The 13,862-nt window shown below is 45.1% G+C and overlaps 1 protein-coding gene across 5 annotated transcripts in view; it reads left to right on the top strand.

Moving 5' to 3' along the window:
* spg11 (SPG11 vesicle trafficking associated, spatacsin) overlaps positions 1-13,862 on the top strand; it is a 157,225-nt gene that overhangs the window by 41,365 nt on the left and 101,998 nt on the right. For all 5 annotated transcript variants that reach the window (XR_005941447.1, XR_005941449.1, XR_005941448.1 and 2 more), the window contains exons 14-16: positions 5,081-5,268; positions 5,780-5,978; positions 6,498-6,701. Coding sequence is in view for 2 of the 5 variants with exons in the window: in XM_041175101.1 (XP_041031035.1) it covers positions 5,081-5,268; positions 5,780-5,978; positions 6,498-6,701 (591 nt within the window). In the remaining 3 variants the exon portion in view is untranslated. The remainder of the gene's footprint in view (positions 1-5,080; positions 5,269-5,779; positions 5,979-6,497; positions 6,702-13,862) is intronic.

Below are 13,862 nucleotides of genomic sequence, written 5' to 3'. Positions count from 1 at the left end.
GCACTCTGTCACTCAGTTATATCAGACCGCTAAAAACAAGTTAATAAGGCATGAAACAGGACAGACCACAAGGCAGTGATCTCAGCACTGGAAACGACAACGGTAAATTCAGCCCTGTTGATCCTGCAAAGTCCTCCTTACTAACATCTAGGGGCTTGTGCCAAAATGGGGAGAGCTGTTTCACTGACTAAGTCAAGCATAAGTCTGACATAGTCATACTCATGGAATCATACCTTACAGGTAATGTCCCAGACACCACCATCTCTGAGTATACTCTGTCCCATCGGCAGGACAGACCCAGCAGAGGTGGCGGCACAGTGTTATACAGTCGGGAGGGAGTTGCCCTGGGAGACATTAACATCGAATCCGGATCCCATGAAATCTCATGACATCAGATCAAACATGAGCTAGGAAACCTGGTCATGATCTACTGTCTCCCCTCAGCTGATAAATCAGCACTCCTCCATGTTGAGCACCACTTGGAGGAAGCACTGAGGGTGGCAAAGGTGCTAAAATGTACTCTGGGTGGGGGACTTCGATGTCCATCACTAAGAGTAGCTCAGTAGCACAACTGCTGACTGAACTGGCTGAATCCTAAAGGACATAGCTGCTAGAATGGATCTGTGGCAAGTGGTGAGAGAACCAACGAGACGGAAAAACATACTTGAACTCAACCTCACCAACCTGCAAATGCATCTGTCCATGACAGTATTAGTAGGAGTGACCACTGCACAGTCCTTGTGGGGATGAAGTCCCATCTCCACATTGAGGATACCTTCCATTGTGTTGTGTGGCACGTACTAAATGGGATAGATTTCAAATAGATCCAGTAACTCGAGACTGGGCAACCTTGAGGAACTGTGGGACATTAGCAGCAGCAGAATTGTACTCGACCACAATCTGTAACCTCATGGTCCGGCATATCCCTCACTCTACCATTACCATCAAGCCGGGGATCAATCCTGGTTCAGTGAAGAATGCAGGAGGGTATGTCAGGAGCAGCACCAGGCAAATCAAAAAATGAGGTGTCAACCTGGTGAAGCTATAACACAGGACTACTGTGCCAAACAACATAAGTGGCAAACAATAGAGCTAAATGTTTCCACTACCAATGGAAGAGATCTAAGCTCTGCCATCCAGTCGTGAATGGGTGGGACAATTAAACAACTCACTGGAGTAGGAGGCTGCACAAATATCCTCATTGATGGGGGAGCCCAGCACATCAGTGGAAAGATAAGGCTGAAGCATTTATAACAATCTTCAGCCAGAAGTGCTGAGTGGAAGATCCATCTCAGCCCACTCCGGAGGTCCCCAGCATTACAGATGTCAGCCTTCAGGCAATTCGATTCACTTCACGTGATATCAAGAAATGGCTGAAGGCACTGGATACTGCAAAGGCCATGGCCCCTGACAATATTCCGACAATAGTACCAAAGACTTGTGCTCCAGAACTTGCTGCTCCCCCCCAGCCAAACTGTTCCAGCACAACTACAACACTGGTATCTACCTGGCAATGTGGAAAATTGCCCAGGTATGTCCTGTCCACAAAAAGCAGGACAAATCCAACCTGGCCACTTATCGCCCCATCAGTCTACTCTTGATCATCAGTAAAGTGATGGAAGGGGTCATCACAGTGCTATCAAGCTGCACTTGCTTAGCGATAACCTGCTCACTGATGCTCAGTTTGAGTTCCACCACGGTCACTCAGCTTCTGACCTCATTACAGCCTCGGTTCAAACATGTTCAAAAGAACTGATCTCCAGGAGTGAGGTGAGAGTGACTGCCCTTGACATCAAGGTTGCATTTGACCGAGTGTGGCATCAAGGAGCCCTGGCAAAACTGGAGTCAATGAGAATCAGGAGGGAAACTCTCCGCTGGTTGGAATCATACCTAGCACAAAGAAAATATGGTTGTTGTTGGAGGTCAATCATCTCAGTTCCAAGTCATCACTGAAGGAATTCCTCAGTGTAGTGCCCTATGCCCAATCATCTTCAGCTGCCTCATCAATGACCTTCCTTCCATCACAAGGTCAGAAGTGGAGATGTTTGCTAATTGCACAATGTTCAGCATCATTTGTGACTCCTCAGATACTGACGCAGTCCACATCCAAATGCAGCAAGACCTGGACAATATCCAGGCTAGGGCTGACAAGTGGCAAGTCACAATCATGCCACATAAGTGCCAGGCAATGATCATTTCCAACAGGAAAGGATCAGACTGTTGTCCCTTGACATCCAATGGCATTGCCATCACTGAATCCCCGACTATCAACATCCTGGTGGTTACCATTGACCAGCAACGGAACTGGACTCGGCATATAAATGCTGTGGCTACAAGAGCAGGTCAGAGACCAGGAGCCCTGCGGCAAGTAACTCACCTCTTGACTTCCCAAAGCCTGTCCACCATCTACAAGGCACAAGTCAGGAGTGTAATGGAGTACACTTGACTTGCCTGGATGAGTGCAGCTCCCACAACACTCAAGAAGCTTCACACCATCCATGACAAAGCAGCCCACTTGATTGGCACCCCATCCACAAACATTCACTCCCTCCACCACCGACATACAGTGGCCAGCAGTGTGTACCATCTGAAGATCCATTGTGGCAATTCACCAAGACTCCTTCGACAGCACCTTTCAAACCCAAGACTGCTACCATCTGGAATGACCAGGGCAGCAGACACATCGGAATATCACCACCTGGAAGTCCCCCTCCAAGCCATTCATCATCCTGACTTGGAAATATATCGCCGTTCCTTCACTGTCGCTGGGTCAAAGTCCTGCAACTCCCTCCCTTTCAGCACTGTAGGTGTACCTACACCATGTGGACTGCAGCAGTTCAAAAAGGCAGCTCACCACCGCCTTCTCAAGGGCAATTAGGGATGGGCAATAAATGCTGGCCTAGCCAGCGAAGCCACATCCCATGAATGAATTATAAAAAAAACAATTGGTTAATGCTTGCTTTTTGAGCTTGTGGAAGCTTTGTAGTGGAGTTCCCTTGGGGTCAGTTTTTGGAGCCCTTGCTTTTCCTGCTATATATTAATGACCTAGACCTTGTTGTACAGGACACAACTTCAAAATTTGAAGATGAAATGAAACTTGAAAGTCTTGTGAACTGAGGAGGATAGTGTAGAATTTCAAAAAGACATAGACAAGTTGATGGAATGGGCGGGCAGATGGCAGATGGAAATTCATTGCGAAGAAATTTGAAGTGATTCCTTTTGGTAAGAAGAACATCGAGAAACAGCATAAAAATAAAGGGTACAACTCTAAAGGGAGTTCAGGAGCAGAGGGACCTGGGCGTAAGTGTGCATAAGTCATTGAAGGTGGCTGGAAAGGTTGAGAGAGCATAAAAAAGCTTACAGTATCCTAGGCTTTATTAATAGAGGCATTGAGTACAAGAGCAAGGAGGTAATGTTGAACTTGTATAAGACACTAGTTCTGCCACAGCTAGAGTATTGCATCCAGTTTTGGGCACCACACTTTAGGAAGGATGGGAAGGCATTGGAGAGAGTGCTGAATAGATTCACGAGAATGGTTCCAAGAATGAGGAACTTCAATTATGAAGATAGATTGGAGAAGTTGGAACTGTTTTTCCTGGAGAAAAGAAGGCTGAGAGGAGATTTGATCGAAGTATTCAAAATCATGAGGGGATCCGGACAGAGTAAATAAAGAGGAACTGTTCTCACTCATGAAAGGATTGAGAATGAGAGGGCACAGACTTAAACTAATAGCAAAAGAAGCAAAAGCGATATGAGAAAAAATTTTGCATGCAACAAGTGGTTAACATCGGGAATGCACTGCCTAAGAGTGTGGTGGAGGCAGGTTCAACAGAGGCAATCAAAAGGGAATTAGACTGTTATCTGAAAAGGAAGAATGTGCAGGGTTATCGGGAGAAAGCAAGAGAATGGCACTAAGTGAATTGCTCATTTGGAAAGCTGGTGCAGACACGATGGGCTGACTGACTTCCTTCTGCACTGCAAAAATTCTATGATTCGGTGATGTGGTGCTGACTTATTTTTATAATAAACTAAAGGCTGCTTTATAATTGCTTGCACTAGAATTTGTGGAACACTGTTCTTGGTGATCTTCCACTTCCCAAGTGGGTGTTTTTTTTTCCCCCTGGTCTCTGAGCTGGAAAATCTCTCAGATTCATATTGTTGCAATTTCTTTCTGAAATATTCTTTATGTGGTTTAGCAAATATTCCTTTGTAGTTGGCTGTGGCTTCTCCTGTGCGACTGGTTACATCCACATCTGTATCATTTGTGTATCCTTTTTATTCATTCACGGATTATGGGTGTCACTGGCTGGGCCACCATTTATCGCAATGCCTAATTATTTGAAAGTTTAATTCCTTTAGTAAATGTGTATGGAGTTCTTTTATTTTAACTAAACAAACTTCAGTTTGTTTTGCCAATAGCTCAGTGAGTATAATCAGTGAGTAGCTGAGCAGTGCAGCCTAGGAAAATGATAGATCTGATCCCCATTCTTTGGTGAATTAGCTAATTTCAACAAAGCCATTGGAGCATTACAGTTGGCCTTACTCCTAGAGAGGAGAATTTGACCGGGTTGCTGATTACTATCCAGCAACCTCTACTGTTATGTCTGCTTGGATGAAGACAAGATTGAGCTTGGCAGCGATGCCTGTTGTGTTCAAATAGCTAACTGGCACATGGTCAAAACTCATAGTAATAATAGCCACTTGAGTGGAGTACTGCACAGGACCAAAGCCTTATTCTAGTTTTTGGGAGAGGTGAGGAAATGAGAAAATTAGAACTCCTCCAGGAGTATTACAACTTTGCTTATTTAAAGAATTCTAGCATTATATAAATGATAATGTGACATTTTGAGCTCTTAGAACTTTGGGGCAGGAAACGAACTGATCAATAAATTGTCCAGGCTTTAAGATGGTTTAGCTTTATGCAAATTGTTTTGGCTTATTGAATTTTCCGCTTTCTTCCAAGATGCTGACCAGCCAAATACTTTAGAAATAATACAGCAATTATCTTTGCAGCAACATATCCATGATCAATAATGAACTGGTATGTCATGAAAAATATTAATTTTGTGGGCTTTTTCAGCTTATTCCAGGTTGAGAATATTGATCCCAGGTTTGCTGCTATCCTGGAGCAAGTCGTGAGCCATGAGGTTGGGATTGCTGAGTACCCAGAAAGAGATCCAAACTCCTGTGTGGTCATATTGGATTGGGCTCAATGGTGGGATAAGGTTGCAAAGGAGCGAGTTAAGTTATCTAGAGAATTGGATATAGGTAAGTTTAGTTTATGTTACATTTAGGGTGAACATAATTGCAATGGATTTGCAACAGCATTTTGGGTGTCTTTGTAGATCAGAAAAGTTCTCTTTGGGAGCAGTTTTATAATAAGAATTTGCTTTTTGTGCGGAGAACTTTGACAGGTTCTGAGTTTGCCCTTCACCATTTTGACCCCAAGTTCCCTTCTCCTGTTTTGTAATGTTTAAAATTTCTCCCTTCATAGAATCCCCCCGTTAAGGAAGAAGAACTTAAATTACTACAATCTTTCCAAAACTCTTTAATTCTCTAACACTGGGTATGAGCCTTCTGTCTCTTTTCTCTACCCTCTCTCCCAGTCTTCAGTGTCACTTTGTGCCTTGTTGGCTAAAACTGTAATTTTTATTAAGGTTGCTTAAGAGATTGTAATGAAATTGTTGTGTTCCAGGAACCATTCTCTCCTGTGTTGCTTTTAAAGTGATCTTCTGTCACTTCCTTAATTTTTGATGCTGTTACACAAATCTCTTCACAGCAATTCAGTCTTGTAGTCCCGAGGTATTATGGACCTACCTCACTTCCAGACATAACTGGGCCAAAATTTGTGACTGGATTGAAAGCTTCCAGAATAGCGGGAGTTCTGCAAATTGGCCACCCTTGACACCCGATACTGTGAATCAGAACACATGTTGCAGTAACTACATGAGAAATGAGATACTAGATAAATTGGCAAGGTAAATATCTTTGTTTTCACAAATACTTGTTTTACCTTTAGCAACAAAAGTCTAAAAGGATATCATTATTCAAACTGTCATGCCAATACTCAAACAAAAAAATCTGGTCACGGAGTGATTGAATGAACTGCAGATCCTTTGATATTAGGGATGCAGAGTGTGGGTCCTTCTTTGTACCATAACTGTGTTTATGCTCTTCCTATTACCCATGTAATGGGTTTCTGACCTCTCACAGGGAGGATAATTAGAAAACGAATCATCAATGATTGCTGTTTGCAATCTGTTCAAAATAGGTCATTTAATTGACCCCATAGTCTGTAGCCTTTTTTTTAAAAAAAAAGTTTTGTTTAATGTTTAACCTAAAAAGAAATACGACTCTGAAATTCAGAGCATTGAGCTGCTGAACAGTGCAGCCATGATTTCCTTTGTAGCTGCATACTAGAAATAGAATAGGATGAGTTGTGGATTAATTATGGCAAACTCTTGGCAATTTTTTTATTTATACATTTGCCTTAACAGAAAAGGAGTATTCATCCCTTCAGAGCTAGCAGACTTCAGACAGCTCCTGGTAAGACTAAGCTGTACAGGGGGAGTGATGCAAGAACCTCACCCAGTTCCAGTGTACCAGTCCATTGATGGGCTTGACTTCCACAGCTGTTTCATCCTGTACTGCCTTGAGCATGAGCTGCGCTATCTTTTGTATGCTTACCTGGATTATTATGGGTAAGTGCAGTTTTGTAAAGATAGGGCTTGGTATGCTAATCTTGAATTTTCATTTTTTTTTTAAGTAGGAACTAAAATCTGGAATGAATAGTACAAACAAAATGATGGACCGATTGTTGAGTTTTTCTATTCTGTGCCTCAAACATTCCAGATCTTGTCAAACATCATGAATTACAGTAGAGTGCAACCACTGCTGTTTAGGAAGACTTGGAGAATCCTAAAGAACTTTTTTAAGAATGAAATAAAATCAGAAAATGATGGAAACACACTTAGCATCTAGGCGGCATCTGCACAGAGAGGAACAGAATTAAAGTGTCGGACCCGTGATCTTTCATCGTCATTTCTGATGACAGATCATTGACCTGAAATGTTGACTCTGTTCTTTCTCCACAGATACATACATATAGGCCAATAGGTGACAATATCAGTTCCTGGGCTGTACTGAGCCTACTGACTGATGCCTTTGCCGTATTTTGGGGACTCTCTGGGTTATAGAAAGGTAAAATTGGCCTTCATTTCCTGATTGCTAGTCAGTAGTTATGAAGAGGTTTATAATGAGTTTTCCATTCAGGTTCACTGTGACTCAATGGGTAGCACACTTGCCTGTTGTCAGATTTTTTGAGAGTCCAAGCCTCACTCAGGACACTTGAGCTCAAAACCTAGGTTGACACTCCAGTGCAGTACTGAGCGAGGTTTACACTCTCAACTGTGTTGTATTTTGGATGAGACGTTAAGCTGAGGCCTTATGCTCTCTAAGGTGGACATAAAGGATCCCACTGCATTGTTGCGATGAAGAGCATAAAAGCCCTGGCTGATATTTATCCCTCAACCAACATCACTAAAGCAGATGATGTAGTAATAATCACGTTGCTGTTTGTGGGACCTTGAAGCATGTAAATTAGCTGCCTTGTTTGCTATATTACAATAGTGACTACGTGATATTGGCTGTAAAGCACTTTGGGAAGTCCTGAGCTCATGAAAGGTATTATATTATTGCAGTTTTTCTTTCTTTCTTACAATCCTTTGGAAAAGTATGCATACTTAGCAACAGGTAATTCAAAAGTAAATCGCTATGTGCAACACCTTGAAGTGAGTTGAAGTGATTTATGAATTATTATGGTGTAATATTAGAGGAAATTAAGAGAGAGCGAGAGAGGAAATATTAGCAGTTTTAGCGGCCTTAAGAGTGGATATATCCACAGGCCCGGATGAGATGTATCCCAGGCTGTTGAGAGAGGCAAGGGAAGGGATATCAGGGCCCTGGCTGCAATTTTCAAATCCTCTTTGGCCACAGGTGAGGTGCCAGAGACTGGAGGACTGCTAACATTGTCCCATTATTAAAAAAAGGGAGGAAGGGATAGACCAGGAAGCTACAAGCCAGTCAGTCCAACCTTGGTGGTGGGGGAGTTACTAGAAAGAATCCTGAGGGACAGAATATATATGCACTTGGATTAACCAGGGATAGTCAGCATGGATTTGTTAAGGGAAGTTCATGTTTGACACATCAAATCCTTTGAGGCAACCAGGAGTATTGATGTGGGTAATGCATTTGATGTTGTCTACACGGACTTTAGCAAGGCTTTTGATAAGGTCGCTCATGGCAGACTGGTCAAGAAAGTAATAGCCTATGGGATCCAAGGCAAAGTGGTACATTGGATCCAAAATTGGCTGAGAGGTAGGAAGCAGAGAGTGATGGTACAGGGATGTTTCTATGACTAGAAGTCTATTTCCATTAGGGTTCCATAGGGCTCGGTGCTGGGGCCCTTGCAGTTTGTAGTGTCCATAAATGATTTGGACTGAAATGTAAGGGGTATGATCAAGAAGTTTGCAGATGACACGAAAATTGGTAGGATGCTAAATAGTGAGGAGGATAGCCGTAAACTGCAGGAGGATATCAATGGACTGGTCAGGTGGGCAGAGTAGTGGCAAATGGAATTCAACAAATGGCGTAGTGGTATTGTCGCTGAACTATTAATTCAGAGGCCCAGGGTAATGCTCTGGAACACTGGATTGATGGCCCAGGGTTCCAATCCTACTACAGCAGATGATGGAATTTGAATTCAGTTAAAGTCTAATGGTGACCATAGAACCATTGTTGATTGTTGTAAAAACCCACCTTGTTCACTAATGTCCTTTAGGGAAGGAAAATAAATGTCCTTACCTGCGTCTGGCCCACATGTGACTCCAGAACCACAGCAATGTGGTTCATTCTTAAATGCCCTCTGAAATGGCCTACCAAGCCACTCAGTTGTACCAAACTGCTACAAAGTCACAAAAAAAATGAAACCAGATGGACCACCCGGCATCGACCGAGGCACCGGAAACGAAAGCGGCAATCTCAACCCTGTCGACCATGCAAAGTCCTCCTTACTAACATAGTCATCCTCAGGGAATCATACCTTACACATAATGTCCCAGACACCATCATCACCATGTCTGCCCCAACAGGTCAGGCCCAGCAGAGGTGGCGACAGTGGTATACAGTTGGGTGAGAGTCACCTTGGGAGTCCTCAACACAGACTCCAGATCCCATGAAATCTGATAGCATCAGGTCAAAGATGGACAAGGAAACCTCCTGCTGATTACCATGTACTGCCCTCAGCTGATGAATCTGTGCTCCTCCATGTTGAACACCACTTGTAGGAGGCACTGAGGGTGGCAAGGGCGCAGAACGTACTCTGGTGGGGGACTTCAATGGCCATCACCATGAGTGGCTCGATAGCACCACTACTGACTGAGATGGTCAAATCGGAAATTACATAGCTGCTAGGCTGGGTCTGCGGCAGGTGATGAGGGAACCAACAAAAGGGAAAAACATACTTGACCTCATCCTCACCATCCTGCCTGCTGCAGATGCATCTGTCCATGACAGTGTCAGTAGCAGTGACCACGGCACAGTCATTGTGGCGACGAAGTCCTGCCTTCACATTGAAGATTCCCTCCATCGTGTGGTGTGGCATTACCACCATGCTAAATGGGATAGATTTCGAACAGACCTAGCAGCTCAAGGCTGGGCATCCATGAGACCCTGTGGGCTATCAGCAGCAGCAGAATTGTACTCATGGCCTGGCATATCTCCCACTCTACCATTACCATTAAGCCAGGGGACCAATCTTGGTTCAATGAAGAGTGCAGGAGGGCATGCCAGGAGCAGCACCAGGCATACCTAAAAATGAGGTGTCAACGTGGTGAGCCTATAACACAGGACTACTTATGCACCAAACAGCATAAGCAGCAAGTGATAGACCAAGCTAAGCGGTCCCATAACTAACAGATCAAACCTAAGCTCTGAAGTCCTGCCACATCCAGTCGTGAATGGTGGTGTACAAATTAAACAACTCATTGGAGGAGGAGGCTCCACAAACATCCCCATTGTCAATGATGGAGGAGCCCAGTACATCAGTGTAAAACATAAGGCTGAAGCATTGGCAGCAATCTTTAGCCAGAAGTGCCGAGTGGATGATCGACCTCGGCCTCTTCCGGAGGTCCCCAGCATCACAGATACCAGTCTTCAGCCAATTCAATTCACTCCATGTGATATCAAGAAACGGCTGAAGGCACTGAATACTGCAAAGGCTATAGGCCCTGACAATATTCCAGCAATAGTACTGAAGACTTGTGCCCCAGAACTTGCCACACCCCTAGCCAAGCTGTTCCAGTACAGCTACAACACTGGCATCTACCTGGCTATGTGGAAAATTGCCCAGGTATGTCCTGTACACAAAAAGCAGGACAGATCCAACCTGGTCAATTACTGCCTCATCAGCCTACTCTCGATCATCATTAAAGTAATGGAAATGGTCATCACAGTGCTATCAAGTGGCACTTGCTTAGCAATAACCTGCTCACTGATGCGCGGTTTGGGTTCCACCAGGGCCATTCCGCTCCTGACCTCATTACGTCCTTGGTTCAAACATAGACAAAAGAGCTGTGAGGTGAGAGTGACTGTCCTTGACATCAAGGCAGCATTTGACTGAGTGTGGCATCGAGGAGTCCTAGCAAAATTGGAGTCAATGGGAATCAGGGGAAAATCTCTCCACTGGTTGGAGTCATACCTAGCGCAAAAGAAGATGGTTGTGGTTGTTGGAGTCAATCATCTCAGCTCCAGGACATCTCTGCAGGAGTTCCTCAGGCCTCGGCCCAACCATCTTCAGCTGCTTCATCAATGGCCTTCCTTCTGTCATAAGGTCAGAAGTGGGGATGTTCATTGATGATTGCACAATGTTCAGCTCCACTTGCGACTCTTCAGATACTAAAGCAGTCCATATCCAAATGCAGCAAGACCTGGACGATGTCCAGGCTTTTGCTCCACATGGCAGTGACCCTCTGTAATAAGAGAGAATCTAATCATCGCCCCTTGATGTTCAATGGGATTACCATCACTGAATCCCCCACTATCAACATCCTGGGAGTTACCATTGACCAGAAACTGAACTGGATTAGCCATCTAGATACTGTCTACAGCAGACTCGATGGGCCGAAGGGCCTCTTCTGCACTGTGTGATTCTGTGATTAATAGCATGTCAGAGACTCGGAATCATGTGACGAGTAACTCACCTTCTGACTCCCCAAAGCCTACCCACAATCTACACGGCACAAGTCAGGAGTGTGATGGAATGCTCCCCAATTGCCTGGATGAGTGCAGCTCCCACAACACTCAAGAAGCTTGACACCGTCCAGGACAAAGCAGCCCGCTTGATTGGCACCCCATCCACAAGCACAGTCGCAGTGTGCACCATCTACAAGATGCACTGCAGGAATTCCCCAAGACTTCTTGGACCAGCTTCCAAACCCATGACCACTACCACCTAGAAGGACAAGGGCAGCAGATAGATGAGAACACCACCTGGAAGTTCCCCTCCAAGCCACTCACCATCCTGACTTGAAAATATATCGCCGTTCCTTCACTGTCACAACTCCCTCCCTAACAGCACTATGGGTGTACGTACACCACATGGACTGCAGCGGTTCAAGAAGGCAGCTCACGCCACCACCTCAAGGGCAACTAGGGATGGACAATAAATGCTGGCCCAGCCAGCGAAGCCCACGTCCTGTGAATGTATATACAAAAAAAAACACCTGGAAAAGTGTGAGCTAATGTGCTTGGGAGGGCTAACAAGGCAAGGGATTACACTTTGAATGGTAGGACCCTGGAAATTACTGAAGATCAGAGAGGCCTTGGTGTGCATATTCACAGATCCCTGAAGGTAGCAGATCAGGTAGATAAGGTGGTTAAGAAGGCATATGGGATATTTCCCTTTTATTATCCAAGGTGTAGAATGCAAGAGCAGGGAGGTTATGCTGTAACTGTGTAAAACACTGCTTAGGCAACAGCTGGAGTATTTCGTGCAGTTCTGGTCACCACATTATAGGAAGGATGTGATTGCCCTGGAGAGGGTGCAGAGGAGACTTACCAGGATGCTGCCTGGGCTGGAGGATCTGAGCTATGAGCAATGATTGAATAGGCTAGGGTTGTTTTCCTTGGAGCAGCGAAGGTTGAGAGGGGACTTGATAGAGGTGTATAAGTTTCGAGGCACATGGATATTGTGAATAGCAAGGTACTTCCATTAGTAGAGGGGTCAATAACCAGGGGGCATAGATTTAAGGTAAGTGGTAGAAGGCTAAGAGGGGAGTTGAGAATTTTTTTCAGCCAGAGGATGGTGGGAGTCTGCAATTCACTGCCTGAAAGGGTGGTTGAGTCAGAAACCCTCAAGATTTAAGAAGCATTTAAATATTCACTTGCGTTGCTATAGCCTCCAGGGCTATGGGCCAAGTGCTGGAAAATGGGATTAGTGTAGTCAGATCTTTAAAAACAAAAAAACTGCAGATGCTGGAAATCCAAAACAAAAACAGAATTACCTGGAAAAACTCAGCAGGTCTGGCAGCATCGGCGGAGAAGAAAAGAGTTGACGTTTCGAGTCCTCATGACCCTTCGACAGAACTTGCGTTCGAGTCCAAGAAAGAGTTGAAATATAAGCTGGTTTAAGGTGTGTGTGTGGGGGGCGGAGAGATAGAGAGACAAAGAGGTGGAGGGGGGTGGTGTGGTTGTAGGGACAAACAAGCAGTGATAGAAGCAGATCATCAAAAGATGTCAACGACAATAGTACAATAGAACACATAGGTGTTAAAATTAAAGTTGGTGATATTATCTAAACGAATGTGCTAATTAAGAATGGATGGTAGGGCACTCAAGGTATAGCTCTAGTGGGGTTTTTTTTTTATATAATGGAAATAGGTGGGAAAAGGAAAATCTTTATAATTTATTGGAAAAAAAAGGGAAGGGGGAAACAGAAAGGGGGTGGGGATGGGGGAGGGAGCTTACGACCTAAAGTTGTTGAATTCAATATTCAGTCCGGAAGGCTGTAAGATGAGGTGTTGTTCCTCCAGTTTGCGTTGGGCTTCACTGGAACAATGCAGCAAGCCAAGGACAGACATGTGGGCAAGAGAGCAGGGTGGAGTGTTGAAATGGCAAGCGACAGGGAGGTTTGGGTCATTCTTGCGGACAGACCGCAGGTGTTCTGCAAAGCGGTCGCCCAGTTTACGTTTGGTCTCTCCAATGTAGAGGAGACCACATTGGGAGCAACGAATGCAGTAGACTAAGTTGGGGGAAATGCAAGTGAAATGCTGCTTCACTTGAAAGGAGTGTTTGGGTCCTTGGACGGTGAGGAGAGAGGAAGTGAAGGGGCAGGTGTTGCATCTTTTGCGTGGGCATGGGGTGGTGCCATAGGAGGGGGTTGAGGAGTAGGGGGTGATGGAGGAGTGGACCAGGGTGTCCCGGAGGGAGCGATCCCTACGGAATGCCGATAAGGGGGGTAAAGGGAAGATGTGTTTGGTGGTGGCATCATGCTGGAGTTGGCGGAAATGGCGGAGGATGATCCTTTGAATGCGGAGGCTGGTGGGGTGATAAGTGAGGACAAGGGGGACCCTATCATGTTTCTGGGAGGGAGGAGAAGGCGTGAGGGCAGATGCGCGGGAGATGGGCCGGACACGGTTGAGGGCCCTGTCAACGACCGTGGGTGGAAAACCTCGGTTAAGGAAGAAGGAGGACATGTCAGAGGAACTGTTTTTGAATGTAGCATCATCGGAACAGATGCGACGGAGGCGAAGGAACTGAGAGAATGGGATGGAGTCCTTACAGGAAGCGGGGTGTGAGGAGCTGTA

The sequence above is a fragment of the Carcharodon carcharias genome, chromosome 26 (genome assembly GCF_017639515.1).
Source record: "Carcharodon carcharias isolate sCarCar2 chromosome 26, sCarCar2.pri, whole genome shotgun sequence".
NCBI classification, from domain to species: Eukaryota; Metazoa; Chordata; class Chondrichthyes; order Lamniformes; family Lamnidae; genus Carcharodon; species Carcharodon carcharias.
The sequence above is the reverse complement of the archived record's forward strand: the minus strand, read 5'-3'. Positions and strand labels throughout refer to the sequence as shown.